This window comes from Carassius gibelio, chromosome B4, assembly GCF_023724105.1.
Source record: "Carassius gibelio isolate Cgi1373 ecotype wild population from Czech Republic chromosome B4, carGib1.2-hapl.c, whole genome shotgun sequence".
NCBI classification, from domain to species: Eukaryota; Metazoa; Chordata; class Actinopteri; order Cypriniformes; family Cyprinidae; genus Carassius; species Carassius gibelio.
In genome coordinates, this window is record NC_068399.1 from 10,320,360 (window position 1) to 10,338,811 (window position 18,452).

General features: G+C 35.4%; 1 protein-coding gene across 3 annotated transcripts in view; it reads left to right on the plus strand.

Moving 5' to 3' along the window:
• The window catches only part of tbc1d22a (TBC1 domain family, member 22a), a 133,495-nt gene that overhangs the window by 11,281 nt on the left and 103,762 nt on the right, over window positions 1–18,452 (plus strand). For all 3 annotated transcript variants that reach the window (XM_052555271.1, XM_052555272.1, XM_052555273.1), the window contains exon 5: window positions 14,366–14,436. In XM_052555271.1, the coding sequence (XP_052411231.1) occupies window positions 14,366–14,436 (71 nt within the window). The remainder of the gene's footprint in view (window positions 1–14,365; window positions 14,437–18,452) is intronic.

Sequence of the window (18,452 nt, forward strand, 5' to 3'; positions counted from 1 at the left end):
ATACCTATCTGCAGACGATGTACATCTGTTTGTGGATGGAGACTTTGTAACGGCCAAAACTCTGTATTTTGCATGCATCACTTTATAGTGCGGTGTGCATGAAAATAATAAAAAGGTGGCAGAGCGAACTTATCCACAGTGGTTCTCACGTAGTCCTTCTAGTCATATTGTATTGTATCGATATCGAGATATCTGGCATAAAAATCGAGATATGAAATTTTTTCCATATCGTTCAGCCCTAATGGACAGTATACCGTACACACAGCTTCAATGGAGGGACTGAGAGCTCTCGGACTAAATCTAAAATATCTTAAACTGTGTTTCAAAGATAAACTGAGGTTTTACAGGTTTGAAACAACATGAGGGTAAGTTATTAATTACATAGTTTTTGCTATCTGGGTGAACTAACCCTTTAATATAAGAGCCTGCAATAATGCGGATTGACCACTGTGGTGCTGTCTCACCTCATATCCCGTTTGGAACTAACCGATATACTGTGTGCTTTCCTCTCAATAATAAAATAAACGCATCAAAAACAGACAGCGGTGTGAAAGCAGCAGTCTAATGATTACAGCAATGTGCATCAATTCGGTAGTTTAGTAAAGTACAGCAATATGCAGCAAGTCGGTACTTTGGTTAAGTCCAGTCATGTTACGTTTATTTATATAGCACTTTACGCAATAGACCCATAGCCTTAAATCAAGTAGCTTTACAGTATTAAACCAGACTCAGTGTCGCTTTCATTTAGAATTACAACTTGATTTTCTGTGATAAATTATAAAATCTTTTTATTAGTGGAAAATTTTTTTTTTTTTATTTAAAGTTATAATTTGGTTTGCAGAGATCAAAGCTTAATCTAATGCAGGACTGTTTTGATTGTCATGACCCTACAAGGTAGTTTAAGAGAGATTATGTTGTGAATAAAATGGTCAATCCAAGAATAAAGCATCTTATCGCTTAACCTTTATTTTGTTTCTTATACATAGACTTACAAAAGGAGATTTTAGGTAGAATTATGTGTCCTTCAGCTACTTTCTCATATAGCTAGTTTCTCTGCCATCTCATTTTGTGTGCCAAATATATTTATTTGTATAAATGTATGTATAATTGTAATTACATATGTCTTTCAAAAGCTGAAGTGATAACCTATAATTTATTTGTTAGAATATTTTAACAAATTGCAAAGGCTGTAAAATCAATAAATGTGTACTGATTAATCAGATAAATAATCACTGGTTAATGGTTCTAATAATCATTAGATTAATTGATTATCAAAATAATCGTTTGTTGCAGCCCTAGTCTGTACATATGGGAGGAAGGAATTTGCATAAGGAGAGGAGTGTGTATGTTTGCATGAGAAAGTGTGTGCGTACATGAGGATGCAATATAGCAGGGGTTGCACTGAATAGTTGATTAGTTGACTTTAATACTCTGCCGTGACTCTTTAAGCTTGCCGTTGACTAGTTATTGATCCTATAGAGGGCGCAACGGGATAAGAAATCTTTGTAGTCCAATTTTACGCTCTGTTTCCAAACATTTAAAATATAAATTAATACATATTCCGAAAGCTCAAAATGTGTGATTATTCAAAACTGAACAGGAGAATGCATGTTTGAAACCGTTTATTGTACAGGTAATTATATATATTGCAATATATTGCACTGCTGCATTGTAATGCACACACTTAGTAACTTGTACGTCACATGTAGATCATGAGAACAGAAACATTGAGTAGCGCAGACGAATGAGCTGTTACCCTAGAGGAGCAATAGCCATGTGGGAAGGAAGTATGATTGTCATTAAGTATGTGAAGTTCATGTAAAGTTTTTTTTTATAAATAGGTAGGCACAGTTTACTTCTGTCTAAAAAATTAATTCCAGGCATTGAAGTGTAAGCCTTTAGATCTCAATATTTTTAAGACAAGAACGTTTTAGTCTAACATGTCCAGATTTTTAATGGGTCGTGTATTTGAGCATTGTACCAAAGCGTCTTTGAAAATAGATGAAACCGTACGTAGACATTCAATTTGTCATATCTGACACACAATAATGAGCAAAAGTAATTTTTCTTTCTTTACAAGCTCTTGTTTCTGAAGCGTTTGGTGTCGTCTCTCAGTCACTGTATTAATGAGTACCTGACAGATGTGTTTTTAAGAGGGATGCCATCAGATGGTCAGCTTTTACCTCTGAGAGAGAGAAAGACTGCTACAATCACAGGAAGCAATTACTCCTTGATGCTGTCTGCTGTTGCCTTGGCGACGCATCACCTCTATTGGACCCTGTCTGACTACCTTTTCTTTCCGAGCATCTCAGATGGGGGAGCTGGGGTGCTCTCATGCTCTTAACTCAGACGATTCTTCTCTTAGTGCTCAACCTCAGAACTAGAAATCCAGTCTAATTCAAATTCTCTTAGGTTAGTGTCATATGTGACACAGAAATTCTTTCTGGAATTCAAGAATATTATATAGAGAATCTGACACTGAGCCATTGAAAGCATTCCTATAGACACTTTTTCATAAGCTGGGAATAAATCAAAAAATTGGTTTATATGCAGTATTCAATTCAAGATTTTTTTTTTTTGTATGCATCTCTTTTCTATTGATATTTTCCAGTGCTCATCTCTATCAAGCTTTAAAAAAAAAAAAAAAAAGAATTAATGAAAAATTATGAAAATGACAAGACAAGATTTTTGTCATTTTTCATGGTATTTTAACAACACACGTTCTTAGGTTGTAGGTTTATATTATGCAGCTTTCCTCAGATTTGTCCAGTCTTTTGATTTGTGTTTTGGTAAATAATTAAAACTTCACTGATATATGTTAATGCTAATACTTATGCTAATACAGAAGTAAACCAATAAAACTTATTACATAGCAGTGTTGTGATTCGATTTTTGTTTTGTTGTTTTTATGTCAAGCAGTAGGGTAATGCTATTGTTTCTCATTTCCAGCAAAATAAGGATGTTAATGCTTTAGCCAGTTACGTTTACTGCATTAATCTAAAAATACTGACTCATTATTTTGCACATCTTCATTTGGTTTAAGTGTAAGAACCTCATTCATTATATAGAGTCACATTGCTGCTTCATTATATTGTCCTTAAACACAATATTTGTTAAGAATAACAAATGTGTTTTAAGTGAATCCTACAAAGATACAAGCTATCAGCATAATGTTGACAGAAAAAAAATATTTGGCTCAAATGTATTATTATAATTATTATATTAAAGCTAAATAAGATGTTTTAAAAAGACAATTGCAAATGAAGTCTGCACTAATCTTTATAAATAAGTGTGCTTGTATTAGATTACTGTGAAAGACAAGGTCAGAAAGCAATCATGTTTAAACTAAGTTTAGTTTTAGGTCTCGACTAGGTTTGGTTAACTGTTAACTGTCACCCGTCCCCTCTGTGGGACGCTTGCATTAACTTCACTATATTACAATTAAGTCTAATCTAATAATGACAAACTATATATCGTTGGAAAGGTCTAAGACTCGCAAATATATATTTTACCAATGGTTTTTGTTAAAAATGATGTAGGAAAAGTAATAGATTAATTTATGACAAGAGTGCACCCTCAAAAATCGACATCATAACAGGAGTTCTCACCTATGTCAAAAAAAAGTCTTCTTTTTGCCTTTTTCTCTATCACTTTTTAGAAATCATCAGAAATGTTATATCAACTGAAAACTTAAAATCTCAAAATGCATCCTTTTAAAACCCATTTTAAATTCAAACATTGCATTAGCATGTAAATTGTAGATCAATATCATGTTAAAAAAATGTTTTCATTCATGAATAATAAAAATGTAAGTTTGGATCATGCACTACAAAGACTATGTTCAAAATTGTAAGTGGCAGTTAAGGGGTTAATGTCTATGAAATCAATTTAAAATGAATTAGTGACCCCCTGAGATTCCTGATCGGCTGTATTTGTTGAATAAACTTTATTTTTGTGTCTTGTCCCTATGTTGTAATTTATTTATGGATCGTACTAAAATGCTAAACATTTCTTAGTGCCTCATTACAAAGTCAGTATTTGCAGCCTGCTTAAAGCTTTTTTTTTGATGGCTCTGTGATAGTATCAGTTCATTATAGAATGAAATCTAGAATATTGCTCCCATCAAGGTCTCTGTTTAAGCAGTCTTCAGCTGAACAAGGTCACCTGGATCTGCTCTGGAGTCATGAAGCACTCCAGACAGTTGTTCAGATAACCTTGGTGAGCAATCAAATCTTCCCAGGCAGCACTCGAGACACAATTAACTGTGGTAAACCTAGTCCCTTAAGTGAATGAAGCACCAGTTTTTATTCTCCGAGCCTTACTTCTTCAGTGTGTTTAAAGTTAGCATTTGGACTCCCACATTGAATGTTAATCGTATTTTTGGAGTAAGTAACTATCCCTTTAACATGACGTTCATTAATAGTAATATGAATTTAATTAAACCATTTGAAGTCTTCTTCTGCCACTTTGCACCAGTGCACATTTGCATAAAGGTGAACTCTGCTTGGCAATGATTTCTGGCTGTTCATGTTCCCTCGAATCACCAACTTTCAATCAACTTTTTTTCTGTTTACTGCACAATGCCTTCTAGATGAACCCTTTTTAAGTAAGTATTCAGCCTTTCAGTGACCTTAGAACGTTCTTCCAAGAATGTTTGTTCTCCCTTATTTTTCAGAAAATATTTACTGGAGGGAGATTTTTGTGACTGTACATGTTTTGTCTCAAATGTTTCTGTATTGAATGGCTTATTTGGAAATGGTGGAGAAGTAATTCTAACGAGTTTTGTAGTAGTTGTAACTAGTTGTTGTGTTTCAGTATTTGATTGCTGCCCAATAAAGCACTAATATTTTTATGACACTAAAATATCCTTTAATTAAACACTGACGTTCATTAATATTACCACAAACAGAAACAACAACATATGGCTGAAAAAAGGATTCTTTTTTTTTTCCAACTTTAATACGTTTGATTTGTTTTAGATGATATCTCAAGTGTTTCCTTGAGTTGTGTCATTCTAATTATAATTACATACATATAATATTACAGTATTTGAAGTTAGGGCTGGGCGATATATCTAACGGTATGATCATGCGCATCTAATCAGTAAATCTGCTTCCGTGATCACCGCTAAAATCGCCATCACCTGCTTTTGAAAGGAGCAGCATTTAATAGACAGAGCCGTAGATCGCTGACAAGCTACGCAATATCGCGTTCATTATCGCAGATGAATTGCCTTCGATAATGAACGTGATATTGCGTAGCTTGTCAGCGATCTACGGCTCTGTCTATTAAATGCGGCTCCACTCATAAGCAGGTGATGGCGATTTAGCTGTCATCACGGAACCAGATTTACTGACTAGATGCGCATGATCATATCGTTAGATTTATCGCCCAGCCCTATTTGAAGTTACCATTGTTAAATTAGAACAGCAATCCAACCTAATTTTAGGTCTCGACCACTTTCTTAGACTATCTTACACCCAACTTTTGCTATTTCTTAGATATCTGAACGACTGAATCACACACTCGCCTGAAATTTGCAGTGGAAGTTTTTTTTGCTCTTTTTACAAACTTTATTTCTGTCCAGAAATGTGTCACCTGGCTTTGGGTGTACCTGGCTCATGACGCAATTCATATGAAAGAGAAAGAAAATTTATAATGCAATCAATGAAATACAGGAGTGCAGTTATTCTAAGACCCCAGAGGAAGTGTCTACTGTACGCTCCCCAGACACCTGAACTACATATCATCATCCTCAGCAGCCTGCATTAATACAGTGAAGTATCTCTTTACAAGAGCTGCATTACTTTAAGACTCTGCCACGTGCTGCAGTGTCCTTTAAATGACTTACTGCTGCCATTCAAGAATCTGCCGTATGGGTTTTAGTGCCGAACTAAACTTTACGGCTCAGAATAAAGACATTTCTTGCTTATGAGTGTACCATTCTTTCAGGACTAGGTGATATAGTAAAAAAAATATGTATGTGTATGTATGTAAAATTCAATAATTTTCAGCCTTCAAATGATGTTCAGCATCAAAGATCTTTATGTATGTTTTAATAATATATTTGCTTGAATCCAAAACAAAGGCAAAGGAAAACTGGTTTTCTACTACATGAATGCAACCATGATATTTAATGATATTTATTTACATGCACCAATTACCATTGCAGCAATTCGTAGTAATACACACTAATAATTACCGATATATTTTTTATGTTTTTAGTGGTTTGGCCATACTATACTGACTCATGGACATTTATTTAAAGTTGAAGAAATGCCAGAATGTCAATACTGTTGCGTCGACTTATCTATAAAACATATTTTTGTCTGTCTAATTTATTTATTCATTTATTTTAATTAAATCAAAGATTTTGAATGAACTGAATTATGGCGATTCAGTAAATAAATACAAACACGGAAATAAAGTTCAAGTCTTGAAATGATTACTCATTAATTTAGACCATAATATGATTGTGTACAGTATACAAAATACATTTTGAGGTTCTTTCTGCCTTTGCAAATATGTCACATATGTAGTGTGCATCTTGATTAAAAATGAACTTCACAAATCTATCATTGTTTTTGCTGCAAAGGTAAACTTTAACGTTTCGAAAATAGTGTTAGCAACCAATCACATTGATTGGCCATATGTGACCCATGCTGACAAAATTAGTTGGAACGAGCACATTTTTTTTTTTTTTTTACATTCTCTATTAACATCATTTAAAATGATATATGACTTGTTGGAACCAGATTAAACAAAAATAATAATAATAATAAAGACTGAGTTACAGCTGTTTGGAGGCGATAGTGTCAACAGAGTTGATAAAAAAAATAAAAATAATAATAATTCTGGTTAGTTTTCTGAAGATTCCAAAGCAAAGTCAACAAGCAACGTTGCATATTTTCCTCCAATTCTTTTAAAAAAAATTATTATTATTTATTATTAATCACAAAATAGCTATTTCTTTTATCTTTGTTTTAAAAATAAGAACCAAGATGCGAATAAACAGTAGTTTAATCGAGCAGCCAGTGAGTCTTTTCTTTTAGTGTTTGATTAACATTGAGGCAGATCTCCATTAAGACCTACTGTAATGCATGGATCAAATATAATGTTGCACATCAGATTCTCCCCAAACAATCAACTAAACAATCATGTAAGACAAGACATAACAGATTATGTTTATCTGAATCTCGCCAAGACATATCACAGTAGTGTACTTTATAGGGAGATCACGATCACGGAGAGGCATGTCTTTCAAATAAAGATAATTTTAGATGTTTAATTACTATTTGGAGCATTACTGAGGGCTTAAATAACACATTTTTGCGAAAACCTCAAATTTGACCAAAACTGACATTTTTCACTTCTTTTGCCTGTAGCTCATTAGACCCTTCAATTTATTCCTTAAAATGTCTTTACTAGGCCTTAAAATCTCTTAAAATGTTACATTTACCTTCATCAAACATACAGTATCTCTGCCTAGGGAATAAACCAAATGTATAATTTAAAAGCAATACTAGTTGCTTTGAGTAAAACCGTCTGCCAGCTAAATTAATGTGAATGATGTTGAATGCTGTTTAACTCTCTAATATTAGTGCATCCTTCTAGCGGATTATTTTTGTGGTTCAATATATATTCCATTAGGACCTGTTGTCTTACATCACTGCTGTATTTAAATATCACTCTGACCCCCAAATGTTTATTTTTTTTCACTCATGATGATGAGCATTACACTGCGTTTGACTGACAGCCCTCATGTCCCCTGGCAAATGGAGTGTGTCGTTCAATTTTCTCTTCCCTGTCTGTCACTCTTGCTATTGCCTCCTCTGTCTTTTAAATAGACTCTCAGATGAACCATTGAAGTCCTGTATGAAGTGAGAGTATAGGTTTAGTTTCTAGTATTTGTAGTGTTTCTTTGAGGGATTATAGAACACATACTGCCGGTGTTAGTCCATTCAGAGTTCCCGTGTTTAATTCAGTCTGCGGCAGTGTTTGAAGCACACAATACAATAGAGCACTAGACGACTGATGCGCAGAGCCAGCACAAAGGTGTACAAGCTTGGAAAGGAATTCTAATCTATAGTGTGTTCTGGAGAATTGATGTTCTTTATAAAGGACGCATAATGGGCTGCGGTGCTATGTAATGTTCATACTGGAGAACTGAAAGAAAAAAAAGGAAGTATTTATACACATCCTGTGATAATTTTACTCAGTCATTTTTTTCTTACATGGAATGTCAAAGGAGATGGTTTGAAATATAGATAATAGAGTCATGTCGAGTAAAGTAGTGAAACTATCATAGTAAATATTCGCTGCTTGTCAGCATCACTCCCCATTATCTGGACAAAAACAACTTGAATATTTAGCAAAATTCACTGTACTGACAAAAGTATTGGGACAACCCCTTCTAATGAACCGGTTTGACTTTTTTAAATAATTTTCGTGAGTACAAATCTTAATGTTAAAGCATATAATGATATTCTAGAGAATTGTGTGCTCCTAATTTTATAACAAGAGTTATAAAATAGGACCCATTTTTATTCTAAGATTAACTTGACTTGGTCTGCAGAAAGCAAAGTCCTAATCCCAGCTGAAAATCTCTGATGTGACTTTAAATGCAGACCTTGAATCAAAAACTCATCACCAAACACCAATGACTTGTACATATGGTTACAGTCATTTTAGAGTGACTCCTAAAACTGTTCCAACAGAAATGGAAATACAGTTGTTAAATACTAAATTATGTTTCCATCTTTGTTGTCACAGTTTTGGAATTGCCACACTTTTTTTTTTCTGTTCTAAAGTAGGGGGTTGAATACTTTTGTCCATATAGTGTATGTACAAGTCATTTGTGCTTGGTGATGAGTTTTTGATTCAAGGTCTGCATTTAAAGTCACACCAGATGTGTTCAACTGGAATTAAGACTTTGCTTTCTGCAGACCAAGTCAAGTTAATCTTAGAATAAAAAAGGGTCCTATTTTATAACTCTTGTTTTTTTATTTATTATAAGTTCTTCCACACAATGACTGAATCAATCATTTCTTTTTGAATCTGGCCTTAAACACAGAGGCATTGTCATGTTAGAATAGAAAAGTTTTTTGTCCAAACTGTTGCTATAAGGGTAGAAGCACACAACTCCCTAGATTATCATGCTTTAACATTAAGATTAGTGCACTTGGAAATCACTAAAGGGGCCGTTCACATATCGCGCCTAAAAACGCATGGAAAACGCTAGACGCGCTGCTTTCTCTTTCTTTCCAAAGCGCTCGGGCAGTTGAGCCCCTGAGGCGTCTGCCATTGCTATACAACCATGACCCACTCTCTCCATGAAGACGTGGAAATTTCAGCAAAGGATAAATGGATTTGCATCACTAAAAATTACTTTGGAGTAGCTGTGCTACTAAATTTATATCAAAACGGCAATCCATATACAACTATGATCAGCTGTTCCTTCATCTTGGCTGAGCTTTCAATGTTATTACGGGAAAGGATGAAGCTGATTGGTTAGTTCTTTACACATGACCCGCAGTGCGCTTGCGGAATTCTAAAAAGTTGAGATGTTTTTAACTCGATGCAGTGCGGAAAATTGACCCCGTCGCCCCGTGTGTGTGTCGCGACCACGTCGCTTCCATTATTAGCGCGCATACTGCTCGCCTACATTGGAAGTAACTAACTTGAGCGCGCAAAAGACGCGATATGTGAACGGCACCTAAAGTAGTCAAACCTGTTCATTAGAAATACTTATGCCAATACTTTTGTTAGTATGGTGTATCGTCTGGTACATTTCCATGAAATAAAAAGTAATGTTGATTTAAAACAGCACATGGGTGCTTATTATTGTTGTTGTTATTATTATTAGTAATGGTGAAAATTTCTTTTTTTATTATTTATTTGTAGTTTTTGTTAGGGTGGTTCGAAAAATCATGGCCAGCCATGTGTTAAAGAGATAACAGATTCATGGAAATGGCATGTATTCTTGGAAATGTCATGCAGAACTCTATTTAAACACAAAATTAGCTGATATTTGTTTGGTGAGATATGTTCGCTTATTTGCTCTCACCCACCTAATTTTCAGAAGAAATATTTTATGTATGAGATGTGCTTATTGGATGTGATTACACTATGAACTTTATGAGCTGTGTTAGTGAAACTTACACTGCAATAACAGAAAGCAACTCATCAGTCAAGAAATCTGAATGACACAAACTAATCATTTATTCTTTTAAGAATATATCTCTATTGCTGCTTTGCTTCCTTGTTTTCCATGGAGGTAACAAAGAGAAATCTGTTGTGGAAACCGTATTGGCACAGAAATAAACGGCCCTCACACAAATTAGATAAAGAAAATGAAACGACTGCCTTAGAGTGGTTTGGCAAGAATTGCACTGTCCACCTTCACACACGAAAGAAACACACTCCTGTTCACAAATGTGGGATACATAGAGTTCTCATGAAAACTGAGGTCATATTTCTGAGGTTTTTGTATTATTCTATTCAGACCCTTTTTTATGTAAAAGTATTACAGCAAATACCATGACTTTTTCCTCCTCTTTTGATTAAGGTGTTATATATTGCCTGGACATGTTTTATACAGGTTATGTGAGACTCAGTTAGCTGGCAGCTTTTCATGAGCAACTGTCCGGATGGTCGCAACCTCTTTTGAGGTCACCGTCTCCAGAGGGACAAAGACAGCAACAATGAGCTGATGAAATAGTGGACGTCTAATTCCTCTCTCTTCCTCTCCCCCCTGTTGTGAGATTAATGCCACGTGGAGGAAATATAACAGATAGTTTAATTAAGAGCCAGGGCACAAGATTCATCGACTAATTTCTGCGGCTGACAGCGCAAATGAGGGTTCAAAGGTGCGAGCCGAGGAGACACCCTTGAGTGGCTCTGTGTTTAATGAATTGAGCGCTTTCCCTATAAAGTTCCTGCGTAAAGCAGCACGCGCATTAAAGCTGGCCTTCAATGTGTCAGGACAGCCTACCGTCCTCATATACTAGCACACCTGCCTGGAGAGAACACACACTCATGCCCTCTGTACTTACACTTTAGCCACACAGGTATTGCACAAGCGCAACGAAGATCTGCAGAAATGCATTCATTAGAATGGAAATGGTGTCTTTTATAATGATCTATAGCTTAATGAAGACTTTATTAAGATCTAGATTACTGCATGGCTGACCCCCAAAATGAGATTCGGGGATAATTCACCCAAAAATGATTATTCTGTCATCACTCACCTTTGTGTTTTTCCAAGGCAGTATGACGAATTCTCTTCTGTGAAACGCAAAAGTTTTGAAGATTGTTTAGGCTGGTCTTGTCCCTGCAGTCGACAAGGGAATGGAATGTTGAACTGTTACATTTTGATTTAAAAAAACAAAAAACAAATTCTGATTTGATTTAAAAAAAAAAAAAAAAAAATCTTTTTTTTTTTTTTTTTTTTTTTTTTTTTACAAATTTATTTATTTATAATTTCAAAGTTTCTTGCTCCATAGTCATCATATATATTTTTCATAACTTTCCCACCATCTGTCTTCTCTTAGCCTCAGGCAGCATGTCCCCCTTTGTTTTCCCGAAACATATTTCACATGACAACAGCTGGCTAAACAACTTGTCCTGTTGTCTGGATGAACATTCAGGTGTTAGGACACAGGTTTCCTTATCAGTCCGCCTGAAAATAGAGACATTTAAAGTTATGATAACTAGATTATCAAAGGCAGAACTGTATATTTGCCTTGTTTTCTTTGAAATAATCAGTTTTTTTTTTCTTTAGGATGGAGAAATATTCTGACGACAGAATTTCTATATCATTTTCCAGTGTTTTCCCTAGTTTCCCTGGAAACTATTCACACAAACACCTGTTGTATAGTATAATATAAACAGAATAAACACTCGTATCAGCCAATCAGATTCGAGGACCAGAAAGAACACTTGTGTATATATGTATACGTGTGTGTATCTGTGTCCCTCTGATGTAATGAAAAAAAAATTATATATATAATTTGGGTCAACATTTTTATTTAGGAGCTGAGCGGAAATATGATTGATAGCATAAACCTTTGAGGCTTCTCTGAGAATATATTGCCATTGATAATAATGAATGATGTGTGAATAGGTAGACCATGCTTATGTTTTCACAGTCCCTCGTATTTGCATGGCAGTCATAACAACACTATTTATTATTTATTTGCTTCAGTCTTCATTTTGCTCTGACAAAGGCACTGCACAAGAAACACCAGGCTGTGATATCAGAAAGGCTAGTTTTCAGAAAAAAAAAATAATAATTATATATATATATATATATATATATATATATATATATATATATATATATATATATATATATATATATATATATATATATATATATATATATAGTTTTTTTTACCCCAGAAGGCTCTTGTATTCATAGCACATTTCATCTATTGTATGAATTTTTAAACCAACCTCTTTTAAATTTAGATTTATCTTTGATGTCAAATAAAATGTATGCACATTACACTGCAGCCTGTTGTCAAGGCCCTGAGAAATGACTAATCCACGTTCAACACATTATGATCGCTGCCATCAACCCTTGAAATATGCAATACAGATACAAAATGAGAAATATTTGGTATTAAAGTGCTTTTTCACTCTTTTAAGGCTCTGCAGGGACTCTTTAAAAAGTCCAATTTGCCCCACAGAGATTTATTCTATTGGGTTCACAAATACACACTTGTGCAGTGCGTATTGAATGCGTTGTGTGCCTGCTGAATTCAAATTTTAATGGCTGAATCCGGTTTTGCAGACTATCTGCTAGGGCTGGACAGTTAATCAAATTTCTAATCGAAATTACAATTATGGATGCCGCAAGTATGTAATCGTTCAAAGTGGCAATTAATCGTTCAAAGTCCATATTATGTTATTCTGAATGCTTAAGATGCGCTTTGTTTTTTTCTTCCTATGTTATCTTAAGGGTTTTTCCTATTATTTTAAATTTAGTTTTAGTATAACATTATAATACCATTCATATTTTAACTTTTTTTGTAATTTAAAGAAGAAACCAATCCGATGTATAGTTGACTTTTGAGGCATGCTATAGAAAAAACACTTAAGGCCCTATTTTAACGATCTAAATGCAAAGTGTAAAGTGCACGGCGTAGGTGCACTCAGGCCGTGTCCAAATCCACTTTTGCTATTTTAACGACGGAAAAATGGTTGGCGCTCCCTGGCGCATGGTCTAAACAGGTTGTCCTTATTCTCTTAATGAGTAATGGGTGTTTTTTTTTGTGAGTAACATGCAATAACCCAATTAGAGTCTCATCTTCCATTCCCTTTAAGAGCCAGTTGCGCTCGTGCCATGGCGGATTTGATATTTACGCGACAGAATTTGGCAAGCGCAAAGACAAAACGTTTCTCCGAGATGAAACTGACCTGCTCGTGTGCGAGCAAATAGATAGCCTAATTCTGATACATGCGATGACTATCCATTATGATATGTAGGCGCCGGGTGTATGATAGGGCCATAAAAGTGTTTAAGTTAGTATTTTCAGCTTATTTTCATTTAAAAATATGGCATTCAATTACATCAAACAATGGTATAAACATAATTCAGTGTAAATTCTCATAATTGTTATTAATAATCGCAATTATAATTTCAAGGGAATAATCAACAATTATGAATTTTGTCATAATCGTGCAGCCCTACTATCTGCGCTATTAAATATGCAGGTTAGTGCATCTCAAATCATTATATGTTGGAAACAGCTTATCAGAGACACCTTGATGTCACCATATTTGTAGTGGTTTTTGCTATTCCGAATATTAAATATTACTTTTATACTTTTTTTGTAGTATGTATACTTTATGTACATTTTCTGTAAACATCCTTCTAATTCTGATGACAAATCAGACATAATTTCGAACATCTTCATTTTATTTCATCAGAAAAGGAAGGTATAAGGTATTATCATACAAACCTGAACTGAATGCAAAATAGCTGTGTTTAAGCCGTGTTTATTTCCAAGATGATAACTGGTCGGTGCTCGCCGAACTAAGCATGTGCACAGCTGGGCCTCATTCAGGAAAAATGAGCAGAACAACTTTCAGCAGAAGTCATTTGTTTAAGTATTCTTGCATAAATTGCCATTCAGTTCAGTGGGACAGTTTACGTAAGAATGGTTTACAGAGCACCGTGGTGAATGTAGGCAACGGACTGGTGTTATAAAGACCAGTTTGCAATTTTTTTGTAAGTTAAAATGTAAACGTTAAAGGCAAAACTGACCCCCTTTTTTACACTTCCATGGCCTTATTGTGAATTCAAACTCGTAAATTGAGTATTGCCTATTAGTCTAATAAATATATTTTCTTTCCTTAGAGGAGCTTCGGAAGTTGAGCTGGTCTGGAATTCCACGGCAGGTGCGCCCAATCACATGGAAGCTACTCACAGTAAGTGGAACAATCTCAGCGCACAGCGCAGTCTTTCTTCAAATGGTCAAGCTCATTAGAGGACTACAGCGTACATCCATTACAAGATGAATCAAAGAATACATAATGCATTCTACATAAATACACATTTATAAGTAATTAGGCTTCCTACTAATGACTTCTAGGAGCACTTGCGCCTGGAAGCTCAGAGGTCCAGTCATATGAAAACTAATGGTACAACCATTTCAGTGGTTGGGCAAATCCTGAAACAGTGAATATACAAAACCTTTTACTGTTAGACAGACCTTTGAACCACCTGAGCTGAAACGTATGCACTTGCTTATTTTTGTAACACAAGATGCTCTTTGGAGCATTCTCAAATCATGCTGAGAAGACATGGATCATGCGGTTTTGTCCATTCCAGCTGGAATGCCTGCTGTCATTAAAGCTCTTTCTTTCTTTAACTTTGTGCTCTATAAACAGGGTTCTGAAAGAAAGTGTTTTGCAGAATAAAAGCACATTAATAATGGTAAAATAAAACAGCAAGTGCACTTTAAAAACATCATCTAGAAATGTTAACATTAATTTCTGCGCCTAACCTCAACTACCCAGCATTGCTCTGGGCTACGTTACTAGAAATGTCCCTCCTTCTAATGAGGTACTTATTGGATAATTTAGCAATAAGCCCTGGCTTAAAAGTCCAGAGGAAAAATAAATAAATAAATCCATTTGGTTTTGAGTTCTACAGCCAGAAACCTAATTAATGCAAGTATGCAAATGAGTGTGTGGAAACAAGGCATTATGCGGTCTTGTTGGTTGTTCATTCAATACTGTTGCACTAGCAAACCTTGGTACTCAAGTTGGTGATAGTGTTACCTTTAAATTTGTCTGCCAAATGCACATAGTGCTGTGACCAAATGTGTGTTGGCTTGTTTTTTTAACCGCTCTGAAGAAATAGTTTCTAGGACAACTACTACATGTGCATGTTTTAGATTAAGGTTGTTGTGGCCAGAAATACTTTTCGTAATGTTTGATACTTTTGCGCCAGTGCTTCGAGTGTGTCACATTGTATTACGCAAAGACATTCTGACATTTTTCGGGATACAACCACACATGAAATGGGGCTTGCATAGCTAGCAGTGTTTCCACTCCCCTGCCTCTCATGCAGACTGACACTGATTCGAACCCTACACGGAGCGGTGTGAATTCAGACCAGTTAAATTGGTGCCGTGACCCAGATTGGAGTTTGGTTAAAGGGGACAGCTTGAGGACGGGTGGTAAGATCTGTGCAGCTAAACCTTCTGCCCCTCGTCTCAAGAGGTGCACAGTCTGCATATTAAGGAAGGGTAAAGCATTTTAACTTTTTTTTTTTTGATAATTTTTCAAATGTAATAATGGATGAAATATATCAGGTACGTAATTGGTGTAAAGTTTCCCCTAGGACAGGACTGGCATGATGAGGGGGTTATTTGTGGTCGTACCCTCTGACATACAGACAGGTAGCAGTGTGCCCTCCTGCCACACTGATAGATGAAGTGTCAGTCTGGAACAGGATGGAATGGAGGAGGATATTTGATATTCTGACCCCCTTCTGGGCTGGTGTGTGGTCACACACACACAAAAACATCCAATTCACCCGTGTGACCTTCATTTGCCTACGGCTACCTCATCTGTCATCTTGACTCGAACCCTGGACTGCAGCCCCACTCAATCAAACCCCATCGATCCACACTATTGAGCTCCTGCACAGGTGTGTGCATTGTGAGTTCATCGGTGTGTGTGTGTATTTGTGTTTGAGTGAGTGGAGAGCGAGTGTGAACAGCTGGAAAGCATCCTTTAACAAGAGTAATGACCGGCGGAGGGCAGCATCACCGTTTGAACAGCCGCTTTAACGCGTGATCAATTCTGTGCATCCTGCTGACGTCTCACAAACTGCCACCGAACCACGCTCAACACTTTCCTAAGAAGAAATAATTTATCTTTTGTCAGGTAGCTGCTAGAAAATAAAGATTTTATTAGTGGTGTTTGCTAAGGCAAGAATTAGTTTTGCTATTTCTCATGCACAGAACTCTATTTTTTTGTTATATAAATATCAAACTTTTTTTTGTGAAATGAATTGATTAATCCCACCTAACATTAAAGTTTTTACGTATAATTTTATATTGCAGTAATTTCACTTTCAATCTTCAAATTAATGTACAAACAACATAAAGACAGTATATTTGTGCCCTTCAGAAGAAATACACATAAATTGAATTTATTAAACTCTACATTCTATATTAAATATTGATTAATCCTTAAAGCTATAAAAAAAAAAAAAAACTATATATATATATATATATATATATATATATATATAAATCCTTTTGGTAATTTTTTATTAACAGACATCACAGAAGCTGATTATTAAATTGTTTTGGCTGCTATTTCTTTAAGCGTTGCCACTGCTGAACATGACACAGATCTGACATGCATCATATTTTCTCTCAACTTTTGTGACATACTTCAGATCTTAAAGTCTCTACTAATAAGCTGACGAGTTGAATCAGATATCTTAGATGAGTGAGTGGTGGCCTGCTCCAGGACAGATCTGAAAAGCAACTCCGAGACGTGTTCTAAACTGTTACTCATATAAAATATATTTCATGCATGCACAGTTTTAAGGCTGCTTTTATCACCTTTTGGTAACTTCATAACTGACCTGATCACGGCATTGCATGCTTATAATTTATTTCACACTTTGATATGAAAAGATACAGGCTACAGCCGCGCCGGCACCTTTGTGCATGCAATTGAGGAGCACGGGCTACGAGCACAGTATCGTTTTCGGTGCTCATTTGACTAGTGCCTGGAGCTGAGAAGAAATGGAGTGCGCGTCTGAAACGTCTCGTTTGATATGCTCATAAAGACATTCTGAGACAGAATAAATTGCACAGAAACATTGACAGTAAATGTGACAGAAACAGCAGTTGTGAATAGCGTTGGGTTGGGTATCGATTGGGTTTTTTAAGATACCAGTGCCATATTGATACTTTTAAAATTGTACCGATGCCAGAACCAAAACTAAAAAAAAAATAATGGATAATATTAAAGAACATTTAAAAATATTAAAAATAAAATCCATAGCATTCACACGCTCCTTGGATGCTCTCATTTCCCAGGCTTCCCTTACTCCTAAGGCTAATAAATGTATTTCAGCATCTAGGTCATTATTTAATACAAAACCACACATAATGTTTCTACTGTGTCTCTGTCAGTCACTCTGATGTTTAGTTAAAATGAGTGCTGTCGGTCACTGTCTTTTATCAGTTTGGTCATTCTTTATAAAGTAGCAATAATGTCGTACAGTACTGTGCAAAAGTCAGTAGGAAATATCAGTTTACATTTCCAAACATTCATTTTGCCATTAATTTTAATAATAATCTAGTGAGATTTTTGAATGCACAAGGAGTCTGACAACAGCAGGTACTCCACATGGAGATCTGATGTCACCATCATCAAATCTCTCTGTGATTATACGAAGAAACAGATGAAACTGAGACAAACTAAATCCAGAAGAACTGTAGCAACATCTTCAAGACATTTTAAGAAACCTGCCTCCAGAGCTACAGTACTGTGAGAAGTTTTAGCTACTTGTGTAAATATGCTGTACAGTAAGGATGCTTTCAAAAATATCGTCGTAAATTGATTTTATTTATCAATTAACTTCTATCAACTAAATCAAATCATTATTTGGTGTGGCCAACTTTTGCCAACAGTTTTTGTCCAGGTACACTTGCACATTGTTTTTCAGGTAGCTTTGCAGGATTGTTTCTTCAAGCGTCTTGGAGAAACGACCACAGTTCTTCCGAATTTAGTTTGTCTAAGTTTCATCTGACAGAGGACAGACACTAGGTGTGTGTTTATTGAGAGATTGTTAGAACATCTGTATCTGTGCAGTTCATTGTCATAAATACAGTTTACAAAAGCTCACGAGGGAGCAATCGTTTTGTCATCTACTGTAAAGTTTCAGATCAGTTTCCTCCAGCGAAAATCAA